General features: G+C 32.8%; 1 protein-coding gene and 1 long non-coding RNA gene across 2 annotated transcripts; one reads left to right on the top strand and one right to left on the bottom strand.

Annotated features, from left to right (window-relative positions):
• Nucleotides 1–2,161: 2,161 nt before the first annotated feature.
• On the top strand, nt 2,162–2,799 carry LOC128286963 (uncharacterized). Its single transcript, XR_008277653.1, has 2 exons — nt 2,162–2,371; nt 2,486–2,799. It is a non-coding gene; the product is annotated as an uncharacterized LOC128286963 (long non-coding RNA).
• A 204-nt stretch (nt 2,800–3,003) lies between these two features.
• On the bottom strand, nt 3,004–5,663 carry LOC108461368 (50S ribosomal protein L6, chloroplastic). The gene is made up of 3 exons (XM_017761200.2): nt 5,506–5,663; nt 4,713–5,021; nt 3,004–3,471 (listed from the first exon to the last, which is right to left on the bottom strand). Exons 1-3 carry the CDS (start codon nt 5,535–5,537, stop codon nt 3,135–3,137), a joined length of 678 nt encoding a protein of 225 aa, XP_017616689.1. The 5' UTR covers nt 5,538–5,663; the 3' UTR covers nt 3,004–3,134.
• Nucleotides 5,664–19,161: the final 13,498 nt, after the last annotated feature.

Genomic DNA, 19,161 nt, shown 5'->3' with positions numbered 1-19,161 from the left:
TTTCTTTTTCATTTTCTACATGAGCCTTAAAGCTTTTAAATGCATTAAAGGCCTCTAATTTTTCCTGTAAAGGTAAACCTAAGTTTTTCAAGAATAATCATTAATAGAGGTAATAAAATAGCTTCTACTTGCATTAGAAATCAAATTTATTAGCCCACAAATGTTTGAGTGCTCCAACTCCAATACCTTATTTTCTCTCTATAACTTGCCTTTGGGAAGTTGAGATCAATATTGTTTGCCAATAAAACATTCTTCACATGCTTGGGAGGGAACATCAATTGGAGGAAGACCAGACACCATATTTTTCTTTTAAAAAATATTCAAACTACCAAAGTTTAAATGACAATAGCAAAAATGTCAAAACCATGAAGGATTTTTAACTTCTGCCATCAAACAAGGCTGAACAGTTCCAATTTTCAATGGAAACAACTTGTTTCAAATCATTTTTACAATAGCAATAACTCTTCTAGATGGTTTAGAAATCTTATAAGCACCGTTCTCAAGGTTGACAACATACTCTTTTTTTAGCAAGTGACAACTCAATAAATTTCTTTTCAAAATAGAAGCAAATAACACATTAGATATGGTTTCCATAAAACCATTCTTGGTTTTAATACCAATATTACCATTTTCCATCACATTCACAACAGAACAATCACTAAAGCTAATTGTAGAATGAAAATAATAATTTAAATACGAAAAAGGTAACTTACTTCCATACATGTTGTTACTTCAACCTATATCTACATACCAAACATCTGGCTTAGGTTCCTTTTCAACTTGAACTATCATAAACAAGGTCTTAGGTCTTTCTTTGTTCTCAACAAAATGTGAATATTCTTCATTGTCATTATGTAGTCTAGCATAATATTAAAAATGATAGTGACCAAACTTTTGACACTTGAAGCATTTTATCTTGGATTTATCAAAATCTTGTCCTTTGCCTTTACTTTAGCCATAATTGGTTATACAATTCCTACTATTACTTCTATTACCACCATCTCGGCTGCCTCGATCTCTTCTTTCTCTACCTTTACACCTTCCTGTAGAATTGGAAAAAGAAACAAAAGTAGAAGCCTTCAAAGTTTGCTCCTCGAAAGCTGATTTACGATTCATCTTCTACTTATACACTAACAAGAAGTTTGTAACTCATCAAGAGAGAGTACATCTTTTGACTCTTAAATGGAGTAAATGACGTAATCAAACTTCAATGTCATGGAGCACAAAATCTTCTCCACTACGGTGACATCCTATATCTTCTTACCATGTAACCGCATCTTGTTGTATATATCTATGGTTCTAGCACAATAACTAGTGATAGATTCCCATTCCTTCATCTATAAAGTCGAAGTCCCTCCTTAAGGCTTGAAGTTGTGCTTGCTTCACTTTGGTGGAGCCTTGATATTTTTTCTTCATGAAATCCCATATATCCTTGAAAGTTTCTTTGTAAAGAATAGCTTCCAAGATGAGACGATCAAAAGCTTGAAAGAGATAATTTTTCACCTTTAAATCTTTTAGTTTTCTTGCTTCGAACTCTGCTTTGTGCGCATTCGTAAAAATTTCACCTTCCATTAGCGCTAAAATACATGCATTAAGAATTGGTCAATACTCCTTTGATCATAGGAAATTTTCCATCAACATACTTCAATGGTCATAATGGCCATCAAAATGGGGAATGACTATTTGAAAAAGCTACCCTTTGAGGCCATAGTTGACAAAAATTAAAACAAATCAAAGTTATAATTTTTTTTTTGGGGGGTGGTTAACTAGATCGAACCAAACTTTGATACCACCATTGCACTCACAAATAGATAAAGATAGAAAAGAAAGGTCTTTTACACAAACAGTAAAAAGAAAAACGAAAGAAAATAAATCTCAAAAACTAGATAATCCTTAAATATATGGTAATAAAGTGAAGGTATTTACATAGGTTTTTTTTTTTTTAAATTGCACTCCTTCAAATCATTGACCACTTTTCTAATATTTTCACTTTTTTAAAGATAATTATCAATTAATAAAACTCCCAACTCCTTTTAAAAGAAAATTATTTACATATACTTTATTTTTTGCAAAACATATAGTTTAAAAAAATCATTTTTCATTTCATGAGCTCCGGTAAACATATATTTATATACTAAACAATGACAGGATCTTTTAAACTAATTCAGGAGGGGCATGAATAAGCGTCTCTCCAATGATGGGTCTAGCTAGGGGCCTTTTTTTTTTTTTTTTAAATTTTAATATATGTACACCCTGAAAGATTTGATCCACGAAATTGTTGCAGGGCATATGGTCAGGTATGCTTAGTGGCACAATCATGCAAACCCTAATCTTGATTTGGGTCACATTTCGCACCGATTGGAAAAAGGAGGTAACAACTAACACCCCCTTTTCAAATTTAAAATCAAACCAAACATAGCACTCAATTTCTGACTGCCAGCTGAAATTAGATAGTTCTTTTAATCTTTTATATATTCAATGGCAGGTCGATGAAGCTAGAAAAAGATTGGATAAATGGGAGGATAAAAAAGAGGCTGTTTTGATGTAGGAAGTTTGATCCCAACTATGGGAAATCTAAAAGCGTATCTCCATGTTGAAACCTATAGAATTTGATAACATCCAGCATCTGCTAGTCTATTTGAAACAAATAACAACGCTACCTATTTCTATTTTTCTTGGCACCTGTGCTTCTCTTTCATAAATACTATATCGATCTATATGCTGAGTTACAAGCATCTAGAGTGAGGGTCAAACACAGGTAATAATAAAATTTTCTAAGTTTTTCATATCTTCATATCAGAGGCGGATCCAAAATGAGTTGGCTGAGCCTTGGCACTTTGAAAATTTATAATTTTATCTCAGCCTGCTTCAGATGATCATATCTTTATACTATAGTCATGTCTGAATATATGACAGATGGACATGGTATCAAACACCATTATATTTGGAAAAATGAGTCCGAGTAAAACGAGATTCATTTTGTAGAAATGGTAGAAAATAATGTGTAACAGGCAAAAAGAATGAAATCTTCATTATTGGTGAAATCGCTTTAGTAGCTAGATGAGAATATGTTTCATTCCAGATTCATAAGACAAAAGAGTACAAAATAAGAGAAACAAAATACACACCACCATTTACTTCTTCTTCCCTGCTTTGCCTTCTTTTCTTCTGACAACCTCATCAGCGTATTTCACACCCTTTCCTTTATATGGTTCTGGAGGTCTCCATTTCCTAATGGTAGCAGCAAATTGACCGACGTCACTTTTGTCGTATCCACTTACGACGATCCTCGTGTTCTCTTCCACCTTTACTTGAATGTCATCAGGGATTGCCATCCTGACTGGATGGGAAAACCCAAGACTTAACACCAAGTCTTTTCCTTCTAACGTTGCACGATATCCAACACCAATTAGTTGAAGTCTCTTCTCAAAACCCTTTGATACTCCCACCACCATATTGTCAGTAAGAGTCCTGGCAATTTCATTTAGGTAGAATCACAATTTAAGCGTCATTAAATAATAAATCAATAATGCTTATACGACTTTACAAGTGTAACTTCCATCATATGACTAGTTGACAAGAAAACTAGAAGATGGAGGGAGAAATATGAGTAGAAATTACACTAGGATCAAGCAGTGTCTACTCTGTCTCATACAAAAAATGCAAGAAAAAGGGCTCCCATTCAAAGTAGACAACTTTTTTGCATCAGAAGTCCCGCTTTCTTAACTTTTAAAAACCTTAATTTCTACCCACATGAGAACCGTTCAACAAAACAATGACGTGTATCAAATGAGACCCTGGTATGCATCCATGGATATGATCGAAACCATTTTGGACATTATATATCCATGAACTGTCGTTAAAGAACCACTGCAAGCATTGAAGAACGATATGTAACAAACTGCATGAGGAATTACGCATATAAGGGAGCATTCTAGCAAGCCCAAAATCAAGTTTACTTGTTATAAAGTAAAATGAATGACGGACATCACAAAATGCATATGAATCTCATGCCAGAATGATCAGGGAACCAAAACTAGAGTCAAGTTATTTAAACAAACAAGTAATGCTTGCTATGAAGGCAGGCAATCAAGACAGCTTGATCCAAAACTCAACCCAACTCCAGAATAGCATCCATGTTGCTTGAGGAAAACGTATCAAATTAATTCCTTCAAAGTAAAGAATCTGATTAAAGTTTCACTATGGAGTTCAGAAAAAAAAAAGAAAAAAAGCAAGTGATACTATGAATAGACGTAGATGCCTAATGAGCAAGAGTGAGTAGCGGATGTAATAAAGTCACAACAATACTTGCCTGAGGACCATGGTTATTGGACAGAGGTGAGACACTGACTGTATTTTTGACAAGTTAGTAATATTAAATGATAAAAACCAGATTATATGATCCAAAATCAAAAGACGTTCCAGACATTTGTTCCTAACATTTGGCAGTAAACATAAGAAAATGCATAACCAACCAAGTATCATTTTTATTAGAAGATAATATCAATTTATTGAGCATAGATTGTAAGTCTAGGCATGGTAAATTTGCAAACATTCCCAGCATCACTTTATTCAATTGGTCCATACAAGGATATGTACAGAACAGAACTAAACAAGATTATCAAGATAGAGCTAGAGATAAGATATGCAGAAAAATTAAGAAAACAACTTTTAGATAAAGGCAGGAAAAACATACAAGTAGGAACAATTACCTGAAAAGGCCATGCATTTGGTTGGCTCTCCTAGTCTCCACTGACTTTCTGATCCTTAGGGCTCCGGATTCCTCCCTATCAACCTTTACTTCTCGTGGATATGTCAATGCCATTTCTCCCAAAGGACCTTTTACTTTTATGTCCTGACCCTCCATAGTAATCGTCACATTGGACGGAACCGTTATTGGCTGCTTCCCGATTCTCGACTCCTTACACTCAATAGCCTTCCTCACTAAACTTACGCGAGTTATGGGAATGCTAGAAACACAGCTCCCATTTTTCTCTCCCAAAAATGCAGACCTCAAATTGCTGAAACACGAGAAGAAAGTAATCCCATCAAATTACAAAAACAATAACTCTTATACTGGAAAACAAAATGTTGCCTTGTATTAACATTCTATGCACTAACTCAAAGGAAGCCTAGAAGCTGAATTCAGTCAAAGTACTAGCTTTTTAAGATTGAAAGCACAACAAAAGTTTTCGCCTTTGCATTAAAAAACATTCCCACCATTAGCCTAGACATATTCTAGAGCACCATAGCTGCACAACACAGTAGCATTCAACTCTAAAACTTGAGTGAACAAGACAAAACCATTTCAAGACACCACTCCATTAACAGTTTGAAAGCGAAAACAATATTCTTCAAGAACAAACAACATTAAGACAAAGATAATTAGCTAAAAGTTGTGGGTGAAAAAGAAAACAACACAAGGAAACCCATCTTCCTACACTCAGGTATATTTCAGCCTAAATACCCAAAAGGACCATTAAGAAACATTGCTAGGGAGCTAACCTGGTTTGCAAAGATATAATTGAAGAAGCCATTTCTCTCAGAGTTTTCTTATCATCAGCTTTAGCCTTCTCTATGGAAGCGAAGAAAAGAAAGGGGGGGCTATCCAAAACGACTGTTATCGAGGAGGAGAGCTGGTTTTAGCATATTGCCAGTACTACCCTTCTTTAAAACAATGAATTTCTATGATGCCCTTCCCCACGTGGAACAGCATCCTATTTCTTTTTATTTTTTAAGTGAGATTTAATTAGGGATTCGGTTGATTTCCATTTTTGGACAAAAATTTAATCAAATTCGCTCTATTTAATTTTAATTTTTGAAACTGAAATGGTATAAAATAAAATAAAAAAATTCGATAATTATAGTTGGGTTCAATTTGATTAGGAGGTTTTAATAATTTTGAGTTTTGTTAAATAGAAAAATAATATCACATTTGGGGCACTAAAAAATTTACTATTGCAATTTCTTTTTAACAATAATTATTATAACTACTCTAAATTCATTTATATATTTATAAAGTGAATTAAATAATTAAATTAGTATCATAATTAATCATCCACAAGATCATTTAAAAATCATTTTAAGTTAAACTATTAACTTGATAAAATATTCTAAGTTGTTATAAGGAAAGCTCATGCATAAATCGTTCATATACCTAATGTTTTGTTGTATTATTTATTTTAATTAATTGCTAGTTTTAATTAGTTATAACTGACTAATTAAAACATGTCATATAATCAATTAAATTAATAAATATAAAAATTATATATAATTGACAACTTGTGAATAATTGTTTTTTATAAATAAAATATTATAAAGTTCATACTTTTCTAAAATTAAAATTATGCTTATGCTTATAATTATAATTATTATATTTAAAAATTTCCCCTTACTCTAATATAAAACTACACTTTCATATCTTTTTTATGAAATATTTTCATAACTTTGACTTTTTATTATCATATTTAGTTTTCTAATAATATAAATAATAATAATTATTATTATTATTATTATTAAGGTTAAATGAATTAGTCCGTATAGACATTGAAATGGTCAATTTTGTTATGACTATTTTTCATTATTAAGTGGATGTCTATCAACATCAAGATAAGCTTGATATATTTTATGACTCTAATATTTATTAGACGTAGAGTTTCATTTCATTTATACTCCTTATATTTATAAATATAGACTTTGGAGAAAAATTGTAATCATCTCTATTTAATTAATAAAATCTCCTGTAACACCCCTATCCCGTAACCGTTGTCGGAATAGGAAAGGGGTATTACCAGACTTGTAACTCATGTCAGAACAGTAAAATTTTAAACTTTTTCTTGAAATAAAGATCATTCATTTAGATAAATGCTAAATACAGCCAGAGATAAAATTAAACTTCTATAAGTACACATTCAAATGATGCCATTTTCGCATGGCTTATATACATTAACCAGAATATTATTCTGCTACTAGTCTATTCTATACATGCCATAAAATAATCCAAAACATAGCAATACCAAACAGTGGATAGTGATAGTGTGACGAGTTGTTGACGATTCCCGAGCAAAGGCCAAATTTGACAATCTATAAAACAGAGAAACGTAACAACAGAGTAAGCTTTCAAGGCTTAGTAAGTCTTAAGTAAAACAATTAACTTTGCTGGATTAAATACATTTATAACTTACACAAAATCCAAGTGAAGTCTCGATGGGCTTAATAAGCCTACACAAGTACATAATACATACCTGGCCAACTTAATGTGCTGAACATCCGTAATTGTTGATTTATTACTAAGTCGCTTAAGATTAGGCCTTACACAAATCACGTTTTGAAATGTCAAGATATATCACCATTTGGTCAAATAGATTAAATCCTATGTATGCACATGTAATTCATCTATTTCATCCAAATTTAAGAGTATATACCCCTTCGCATTTAAAAAAACATCAATGGTATTTTTGTTTAGTTTAATCAGTCGAACTAAAACATAACACTATAATCACATTCGATTTCCATATTTGGAAACACATATTCATGTTTTCATATTACATAAACAATTTGATAGAGTCAATACTCGTTGAATATAACTTATAACCATCTCATAAGTGATTCCCCAAGTACATTTGTAATACAAACGAAATCAAATTCACATAGCAAGTAAGTATCACTTACTATATACTTAACCTTTGTACACTTACCGTTTCCATAGTTACCAATTACCAATTCAATCTTTCAATACCTCTAACCACTTAATCATATGCACTCATTTCGTGCACATACATAAATGTATATATGTATTTAGGAGCTTAGTTCTTTAGTTCATATTCACATTAATATTTCAAATAAAACATAACACTATAATCACATGTTACCACATTTCACACAAACTATCACCATTGTAATTCATTAACCTCATTCGAATATAAGCATATAGCGTATACCTTAACTTCATGTCCTAATATCATTCGACTTTAATACATATTTATATATATATCTATATATATCCCTTTCAATAAACTTCCAACTAAATAAGAAAATACACACATGACTTACATTCTTCTCATGACAACCATTCGGCTAAACAACATATAAGTCACTACACCTTCAATTTATAAAACTATCAACACATATTACATATACATTGCTTACGTTTATAAAATAGCCATTCGGATAACTTGCACACATTTAAATTTTATCCATTTTGGCCTCACCACCTATATATTTATCTTGTGCATCAATTCAGCAATAGCTTATAAGCAACTCAATTAGTTTCATCAATGTTTACAACAAAATCACAGATTCACTACAAGCTATTTTCTTGAGCAACAATCATTAGATTATTTGTAACTGGAGCTACGGAACTCCAAATGAAGTGCCGTAAATTTTACCCGAAAATAGACTCATATATCTTCTATCCATAAAATTTTCATGATTTTTGGTTTGGCCAATCAAAACCAGAATTTTATTAAAGTTTCCCCTATTTCACTGATCGACTATACTGACCACTCTTCACTACGAATCAAATTTCTCATTGTACAAATTTCAATATATGTTCTTGTTTATTTCATTTGAAACTAGGCTCATTAAGGAGTCTAAGAATATAAATTTTATCTTATAAATTTTTTTTTACTATTTATAATGATTTTCTAAAAACAGAACAGGGGATTTCGAATTCATTCTAACACAGTCACACACAACTTTAAATATCTCTCTATAGGAAATTCCTTTGCTTACACTGTTTATTTTATAAGAAACTAGACTCATTGAGCTTTGATTACATATTTTATTCAGTCTCTAATTCCACTCCAACAATTTATGGTGATTTTCAGAATCACGCTACTGCTGCTGTCCTAAGCAGATTATTACAATTTGCTCTTAAATTTCCAAGTCCAAACACTTAAGAACTTAGCATTTGAGTTTAAAACATATCATCATATATAAGTACTTCTTATTATCACATACAAATCATAATTTAAATATCACTTTTCGAATAACAAATCGGCTAAGGCTCATAGAAGTAACTTATTCCTTATCATTTTACTATAGGTAATTACACCAATTCATAGTCCCATCTTTACCCGTATTCCATATCATTCTTCATCATAACTAAACTTATATGCTAGAAACTTACCTCGGATGTTGTCGAACGATTTCAACGGCTATTCGATTACTTTTTCCTTTCCCCTATCCAACTTTGATCCTCTAAGCTCTTGAGCTAAATCAAACAAATTTACTTCCCAATCAAACATAGTCATACGGCATCCGTATACATTTTAAAACCAATTCATTTGAATCAATTGACCACTTAAGTCTATTATCATTCGTTTTCAAATTTGTGTACTTGATAAGTCACATTAAACAATTATATATGTAACTTTAATACATATTTATATTCGAATGTCTCACTGACACAAGGCGTATACATAAGGCATTAACATACATATAAATATATTTTAGTCGATTACTCAAGTTATGCACAACATGTATATATATACACTCTCATATTTATTATTATAAATATTGCCGAATACTCATTTAATAATCAACTCATATACTCATACATGGACGATTTGAAATTTCCTTTAACCAATTATACAATCAGCAATGGCTACAATAACTTAACAAGCCTTAGAAACTTCTTCAACCTTTTAACTTCATCTTATTACCCCTAAAGTCCGAATGCACACATAACAAAATATAATGCCAAAATGCCATTAACTAATAAAATCACACATACACAATTTATATACAAATTTCATCCTTACAATGTATATAATTCATTTGGCCATTCATCACTCACCTAACAAAACTTCATATCAAATTCCTATGACCGATCACACATATACTTACATTCCAATATTCGTAATATTCAAAATCACATTCTAAATAAAATAGTCATGAACAATGCCGAATCCTTAAGTGTTCAAACATAAATTTTACTTAATTCAAAATATATAAACAACATTTGTTCAAGACATCAAACCTCTTTAATTTCAAGCTATTACTAATATAAACATTCACAAATCATATTCTTAGGAAGACCAATTTCTTTCCACAACACATTCATCATCAATACTTAGATGAAACAACCAAAATTCCTTCCTTTATACCCTAGCCGAATGCTCCAATCATCCATCAAAATTACAAATTTTAGCATTGGCTAAGTAAGAACCATGATTATTTACCTAAAACAAGTTAAAATTTCACAATTTAACATAATATACTAACCTCCTTAATGACTCAAGTGACCAAAATTCTTCCCTCCCTTTCTTTCTTTCCTTCGCCAAGATGAACAAGAATGGAGCTTTATTTTTATCACCCTTTTTTTTATTCCTTAACAATATAAAATTACACAACCATCATAAGTAATTATTTATGTCTATTTTAATATAAATTCCTCATCATGGCCGCCACTATAAACAAAAGGAATATTTGACATGCAAGTACAAGCATTTTATAACATGCATTAATAGGCCACTTTAACATTTACCTAGCACATTTCTAAATTTTCTCACACAAGTCCTATTTAATAAATTTCACATACTATTAACAAAATTTAAGCATGAAATTTTCACACATGCATATTCATATATAATAATCATCAAATATGTCGGTTACTTATTTTTATGACTCGGTTTTGTGGTCCTGAAACCACTTTCCGACTAGGGTCAAATTAGGGATGTCACATCTCCTACTTTTTTTCCTCTATCATTTTCTTTGTTCATTCAGCACAATTTTGTTTTAAACTTCGATCTTTTTAGAGAACTCTAAACATTCATTCTGAAAAAAAATCTCAAAAGAAAAACAAAATCACCTGTCAAACCTAGAGCCCCTATTGTTTTATAAAAAATGTTCTTAACAAGAATTGATCCCAAGAATTTTTTCTACAACCTTTATTAACCATTCAACTACCAATAAATACTAATAGGTTGTGTCAAGAAAATTATAAATCAACTTCTATTATAGAGAAGAAAGTAAAAAGATAGTAATGTTGATGTGAAGGCTCAAACCTAAAACCCATGACACTAATATCACATTATACCACTTGACCTCCCTCTCATTGCCATCGCAAATGACTGGAGCGAATCAACAATTAAAGATAACAATCGAATGAAATATTCCTTGTGGTGTATGGAAGTGTGATAGGTCAGTTGTAATATAATTGTACAATAGGGTATAGAGTACTCCAAGGATCAAACCTAAGAGAGTCGGCGTTTGAGCAAATTCTAGCTACACACATGCATAATAAAGAGTCTAACCAACTAATCATTTAACATTATAGTACGACAAGCCATAAAGTCAAAAATAATTATACTAATTTACGAACTAATTAACGCAATGACTAAATTGTAAAATATGCGAAGTTACTAAATTAACCAATGAAATAACAAACAGTGGTTGATCTATTTCGATATAGTTCACCAATCCTCGAATTAGGGATCTAAGTTGCTGAAACTTCTAAAGTGGTTCTGTTTTACCTCACTGTCTCAACTTTACCAAGTTAAACAAATTAGTCTGGATTCTCTCTCGATCTCACCGGCTAACCTGGAACTAACGAATTGGTGCTCAGCTAGATTACCTCTCAGCCTCACTTGCCTAGATATTCCCTTAGGGGCATCAATCCTAAGTTTTTAGGTTTATTCAATTTAGTCTAGTTTATTACAACTTAGTCCCTTATCCAAAAATCAGCTTACCCATATCTCCATCAACCAACCCCCTTAGAGTTTCGTTACCCATACTAAAAACTAAGCTAATAAACATGAAAGAAAATGAAATGACAACTATTAACATGAAGCTTAAGAAAAATATGAAAGTTTGGATTTTTAATCTAGAAAACTTAAAAGAAAAGTAAAGATGAGCATTCAACAGTAAAATGAAGAATAAGAAGCATAAGCGATAAAGTTTTAACATCAAAACTAAAGGAAATTGAAATACATTAAGTTAAAGGCTGAAATATCATTACAAGCAAAGGAAATGGACTAAAAGTGCAAATAAACCCTAGCTACAATGATAACTAACTTAAAAAGCAGCAAGAACAAGAAGAAAATTTGTAGAAAAATAAACTCCACAACATAGAAGATGAAAAATAAAAAACCCTAGAAATGAATAAGAAAACCTAATAGAAACTAAAGGGAAACTAAGCCTACAAGTTGTGTCCCTCTCTCCTCAGCCAAAGTTGGTTATTTTTAGCAGCAAAATTTGACCCCATTTTATGACCAAAATGCCCTTGAGTGAATTTTATCTGATTAGTGCTTCAGTTGGACAAAGACTACCCTTGGCATCATTTTTTGTCTGCTTCATGATATAGATATTGCGATACCTAGGGTAGGATATTGCAACAACATAATCAATCTTGAAATGAGGTGCACATTGGAAGGTGGATATCTCAATACCCAAAGTTGTTATCACAATACCACTGTATGTGGTCTTCATCCTGGGCCTGTAGGAGTGTTGCGATACCCATGCCACAATGTCATGATAGTCCATTCTTTGGTGATGTTTTTGCACAATTTCAGGTCACCGTCAAGTACCTACATCACTCAATCAGATGTTAGGGCTCCCAATTGTAAGAGGCCGACTTTTGGGCCTAGTCGGAACAGTGATTTTAGGACCACAAATTCGAAGTCAAAGAAATTATTATTATTATTATTTTGGTATTATAGCATGATTATATATGCATGAAAATTTTGGTGAATTAGCGTTTGTGAGCTTAATTGCGAAAAAGGACTAAATCGCATAAAGGGAAAAAGTTTTGTTTTACTAACTAAATATGTTAAATAGCTAGATAACCAAAATTTGGGGTCTTTAAAGAGCAAATAGACCCTTAAAATTTGGATGGCCGGCCATAGGGGACAAGAATGGTCAAATGTCAAAGTTTGGTGGGCATTAGGTGACTTATTTAGAAATAAAATAAAACAAAAAGGAAAGTTGTCATTTTTTTCCTTCTTATTCTTCACCCACCGAATATACCAACAAAAATAGGGGTTTTGAGAGCTCAAAATTTCAGCAACTTTAATCCCTTGCAAGTAAGTGATTTTGATGGTTATTTTTAATGATTTTTGTGTTTTTGGAACCCTTATGGCTTAACCTAGCTAATGAGGGGACTATTTTGCAAAATGGTTGAAATTATAGGGTTTTACCATGAGAGTATTTGTGTTGTTTACTGAATTTTTATGGAAGAAAATGAATCATGGTTGAAAATGGTTGAAACCCCTAAATGGACCATTTTATAAAGCTGGTTAAATGGATAGTAATTGTGTGAAATAATGGAAATTTTGGGCTGCTTCTAATATAAAAATAATTCGGCTAGGCTTGATTAGTGAGAAAATTTGATTAAAATAATTTTACGAGCTTAGGGGAAAAATCGTAATTTTCGTAGAGTCTAAGGGCAAAATGGTCATTTTGCCAAAACATGAATTGTGAAATGTTTTAAATTAATGTGATGATTAAATGAGTGAATTTTATTATTTTAGATCAAGAAATACGCAATCCGGACCTAGACCGGGGGAAAGCCAAGCTAGTGGACTAAATCCAATTAGTCGCCTACATTTTTTGCATACTGAGGTAAGTTGTGAGTAAATATTACAACTTTATCGTTATTATGCATTTAATGATCAATTTTGCATAAAATGTTTGGATGTGGATATGAGAGATGTATGATGAGACTTAATGTGATAATCTCCCGGTTCAACCTTAGGAATAAATTTGACATTCATACCATGACATTTGAGTGATATGTGTGCTAGTGTAAGACATGTCTGGGACATGCATCGGCCATATTATGAGATCCAGTGTAAGACCATGTCTGGGACATGGCATCAACCTCGAGACCTGAAAGCTAGTGTAAGACCATGTCTGGGACATGGTATCGGTCTCGATATATAAGAGTTAGTGTAAGACCATGTCTAGGATTTGGCATCAACTTCGATGTATGAGCCAATGTAAGACCATGTCTGGGATATGACATCGTCATCTTACCTTATGTTTGAGGCTTATTGAATATCCGGTAATATTCCAAATGGTTCAACAGGAAATTCATGGTTTATTTCGAAATGAGAAAATTTATGATCATGTTGTGAGTGGCACAAGTATTTCTATGAGACTTAAGAAATACGTGCTCAATTTATGTTATATGATTAGTAAGGGTTGAAAATGAGTAAGTTATACTTATGACCATAACATCACAAAGTATGATATGTTATGAGTATGTTAAGGTATGGTAAATTGTTGTATATTATCTACATTGCAACTTACTAAGCTTTGTGCTTACCCTTTTCCTTTCGTTTTCTTATAGTGTCGCCTATTTAGCTCATGGATCAACAGACTTCGGAGACATCGACCATACTATCAATTGAAGCACTTGGTATAGTTAGTTTTTTTTTATTTATTTAGAGTATGGCATGTATAGGGACTTAGACTTTTGCGTTCTGTGTATTTGTTAATTTGGCCAATTGTGTTGGCTTGGGATGAAACACTTCATTTTGTATAAGGCCATGGATAATGGCTAATATTCATTATTGATAAATGCAAATGATGATATTCTCATGGATGAGTAAGTTGCATGAATGAACTAGTGTATATTGGGGTTCTTAAAGTGTAATGGGGTTTGCATTTGAATGTCACGTTGTGGCTGAATGATCTCATATTGCTGTGTAGATTTGCTATGTTAAGTGTTGTGTAGGTTGGTGCATGTAAGGGTGGTATAAAGGCTTGGCAGATAGCCTTGCCTTTGTCCACACTGTTAGACACACGGGCGTGTGCCTAGGCCATGTGTGACACACGGTCAGCCCCATGGGCGTGTTGTTCGGCCGTGTGTCCCCTGCATCTTGAATTTGCAAGTCAGTATGCATGGTAGTAAACACAAGGGCAGAGACACGGCCGTGTGTCTCAGCCGTGTGGAGGACACGACCTAATACACGGGCGTGTACCTTGGCCGTGTGCCCTTAATTGGTTGATGACGTCAGAAACAGAATGTCAAGGTTCTTGTACACGGGTTGAGACACGGAAGTGTCATGGCCATGTGAGGGACACGGGCTATGAACACGGGCGTGTGCTAGGATGTGTGAAAACCCCTGTAGTTCAAATATAAAAATAAATTCGCACGGGCTAGGGACATGGGCATGTCCCCTTATGTTTAGGCCGTGTGAGTCATACGGGCCTTCAGCATGGCCATGTAATATCCCGAATTAGGGCCTAATCAGAATAGTGGTTTCGTGACCACAAATTCAAGATAGAAATAATTATTTTATAATTATTTTGAGGTTTATGATATGATTGCATGATTGTGTGAAAATTTCGGGACGAAATTCTATGCATAAAGTGCTTAAGTTGAGATTAGGGACTAAATTGAATAATTTGCAAAACTTTCATTCTAGAAGGTTTAGTATGAAATTGCTTTGGAATATTAATGAGGAGGTCTTAAATAACAGTTTGACCAATTTCTAAAATTTTGGACAAAAATGGGCTTGTACATAAAAATTTTCAAAGAAAGGTATTAAGGGTATTTTAGTCATTTTGTAATTAAAATTAATAAAAAGGGAAAATAAGGCCAAAATGTGTTCATCTTCTCCATGCCTTGGCCGAATCTTACCTCTCTCCATAGCTAGGGTTTCTTCAACTTCCAAGCTTCATAATCAAGAGAAACGAGATTCAAGTCGCGATCGAGGGAAAAACAAAGTTTACGAGGAATAGGCTCGATTACTAATATGTTGTATCGAGGTAAGTTCATGTGTAAATAAGGTAACATAATTTTTATTTTAAGTGATTTAATGTTATTTATATGACATGATACTTATTATCATGAAATATGATGTTTTGTAAATTATTATTTAGTGATATGCAAATTATGTGAACAACTTGATAAGTATGAGATGTTAGCAAGTATCGATTTCTATATTCCGAAGAAGGCAATCGAAATGTGTAATTGAAAAGAATCTCGTTTGAACCTTGGGAATAGATTAGGGTACAAGTGACATGTCACTAGGATGGTTAAGTTCCAAACTCGTTGAGTTGAGTCTGAGTTCGTGAGATGTAACTAGGCATCCGAGCTCGTTGAGTTGAGTTAGAGTTCACTTATGGATGCGAACGCCCAAGCTCATTGAGTTGAGTCTGAGTTCGTTTATGGGCGGGTTACATGGTAGCTTGGCTACATAGATTTCAAAACCTATTGAGCTTGTTTAGCTATGAGTATAGCACTTATGTGCACATTATCCGTGTATCCGAAATCATATTCCGATGTGTTCAACGGGAGATCTCTAATAGAATAAGAAGAATACCTAATACGAAGGTGACATGTTGGTAAGTGTGATGAATAAGAAAATTTGACAGGTATGTGGTTAAACCGTCGGGTTGAGAACTTAGTATGATGAAATTGTAGTAAGATATTAAATGCAAATGTAACATGAATGTCTTGGTGTTGTTTATGCAAATAATGTTTATGTTGAATGGCATGATTATGTTACTTGTTATTTGCATGTGAACTTACTAAGCATTTATGCTTACTCCCTCCTTTTCCTTCATTGTATTTTTGACAAGCCGGCTTGAGAATCGGGATAGGTCGAAGGCTCGCTCACACTATCCGAAGACCTAAATTGGTAAAATGGCTTGTATGTTATGAGTGTGGCATGTATAGCACTATACTCACCTTGTGTAAATGATCTTATGATATGGTAAATGAGTGATGTGGAAATGCTTGTTGTTGATTAGCTATTGGAATGGCTAATCAAAAGTTATATTTAGTGTTATGTATGCTAAATGTATTACCTACTCCATGGAAAACCATAAAATGGTGAAATTTGCTATAAAACAGAGTCATACAGCAGCAGTGATGTGGATTTGAAAAATCACTAAAAATAGTAGATATGGAATTAGATGATGAATAAAATATTTAATTTAAGCTTAATGAATCTATTTTTATATGAAAGAAATATAATAGGTAAATGAGTTATATTTTATGAGATATTTAAGTTTTGGTGAAACAGGGTCAGAGCAATTTCTGAATACCCTGTTCTGAATTTAAAAATTTACCAAAAATTATAAAAAAATAATTAGAAGTCATGCTTTATATTTAAATATTACTTATTGAGTCTAGTTTTATGAGAAACAAATGGAATAATCATTGAAACTCTGTACAGGGAGATACCTGATTCGAAATACACAGGGGTCAGAGTAGTCAAACCCTGAAATAGGGGAGACTTTAACTAATAAACTGTACTAATTGGCTTAACTAAAAATTCTAGAAAAAAATTATTAGATAGATATGTGTGTATAGTTTCAAGGAAAATTTACGGATCTTAATTTCGAGTTTCAAAACTCGAGATATGAATTTTTAAGCGACTATGATGCAGTTGGCCAGCTTGTCTGGAAATTTTAAAAATAAATTATTTGAGCTGTTTAATTAATGAATTAAGTTTAGTAACACCTCAAGCTCGACTCTGGCGACGGTCTCGGGCGTGAGGGTGTTACAGGCCATGTTAAGAAGCTACACAGGCGTGTTGCCCTTCCATATTGGCGTCTGCCCCTATCTGCTTAAAATTTTACAAAGTTTTCTATAGTGCACAGATTAGTCCCGAATCAATTCCAAAGTGTGATCGGGGCCTTGTGGGCCTTTAGTAGGGACATTTAGGTATTGTGAAAAGATTTAAATTGGGCTGAAATTTCATAACTAAGAAATGCATGTTTGTATGTGTTTGAGTCCGGTAACACCTCGTATTCCTGTTCTGGTGTTGAACTCGGGTAAAGGGTGTTACACCAATGGCACAATTGGCCAATTTGGGTCTCAAAATGAGTAAAAAGAGGCATTTACACTTATTTAATTGCAAGAACTAATATTAAGCTAAAATAATAAAAATAACCTTAAATTGCTTAAAGTAAGCTAGTTAAGTGACACAAGGAGCCTAATTTGACATATCAAATTACGACAGATCAAACTCCCTCCTACTTAAGTCTTTTATTGTCCTCAAGCAAACACACCAAACATGCAAAAGACGACCCCCTTGGACTAAATCAGGCAATTATGTCACATAGTGGTAAAATGTCAAATTTGTACGAGAATTACCTCACATGTAACTTAAGAGTGATATTTAGCTAACTCGAGCATCCTCAATGAAAACATAATTATTTCAATAACTTAAAGTGTTAACAAATATAGAGACAATTAAAGTGAATGTATGTATAAATGTTATCCATCAAAATGAATTACATGGATAGCTTATAGATATGTAAAATGAATTGGTCGTGTTCATCCGGATGAATGCAAGTGATTCAAGAATCATTGTGATAGTGAATTTCCTGAGTCCCAAAGGTCTTCTAGGCTTGTAAAGTTCGGTGGCTTAGGATAGTTTGGAGTTCAAACAAAAGGTAGATCAAAATAGTTTCTAGTACTAGAAACGGTTAAGCACATGCCATTGTTTTCCATTTTCCCCCAATTTATTCATAAGCTCGCCTCTTTATTTCTCCTTTTCTCGCCTACCTTATTTCTCCAATATATTAGAAGATACTATGCAATATCGACACATACAAAACTAGTAAGTGTTAATACATTATGACTTGAAAGATTTTCTTTCTGAGCTTCACTTTGATTTCATTAAAGCTCTTTTTTACTTTGTGCATTCTTCCACTCACAATGCTTTTAACCCGTACCTTGCTTTTATTCACTCAACATTTCTATTTTTGTATTTGTTTTTATAACTCAACTTAGCAAGGTATTATATGTACTATATCACTGAGTCTCTTCTTTTTCCTTTTTATCACACTTGAAGCCACCGTAACATCTCTACCTATCCCTTAATGTCCATGGCCTGACTTCTATTACATAGTGCGTTTTAGCATGAGGGGCAACGAAGGATTGAGTTCTTTACTTGTTTAGGCTCAAGGCTTCAAGATTTAAGGCTTATCAAGAAAAGGGTACTTAAGGCTCAAAGTACGAGAACTAATGTTATATAGCAAAAGGTAAGGCTTTTAAGGCTTTAGGCTAAGTAAACAATTCCTAAGGTCTTTCCTGAAATATTCACAAAACACAACTTCTATCATGCATACATTTATTCAAATGAACAATTAACAATTCAATTTATTTATCTACAAGTATCCACACATTTCATTCATCCTATAACACACTTTATACATTTTCATTAAAAGTTATTGCCTCTAATCTATTATGCAAAT

Source organism: Gossypium arboreum, chromosome 13, assembly GCF_025698485.1.
Source record: "Gossypium arboreum isolate Shixiya-1 chromosome 13, ASM2569848v2, whole genome shotgun sequence".
Classification (NCBI taxonomy): domain Eukaryota; kingdom Viridiplantae; phylum Streptophyta; class Magnoliopsida; order Malvales; family Malvaceae; genus Gossypium; species Gossypium arboreum.
This window is presented reverse-complemented; position numbering and strand designations above follow the sequence as displayed.

Excerpts from the sequence above, each read along its gene's own strand:
- LOC108461368 (XM_017761200.2), bottom strand. The coding sequence starts at position 5,537 with ATGGCTTCTTCAATTATATCTTTGCAAACCAG. Across the intron at positions 5,022-5,505 it reads ATTATATCTTTGCAAACCAG|CAATTTGAGGTCTGCATTTT; the intron begins GTTAGCTCCCTA and ends CTCGTGTTTCAG. Across the intron at positions 3,472-4,712 it reads CAAATGCATGGCCTTTTCAG|GACTCTTACTGACAATATGG; the intron begins GTAATTGTTCCT and ends TGAAATTGCCAG.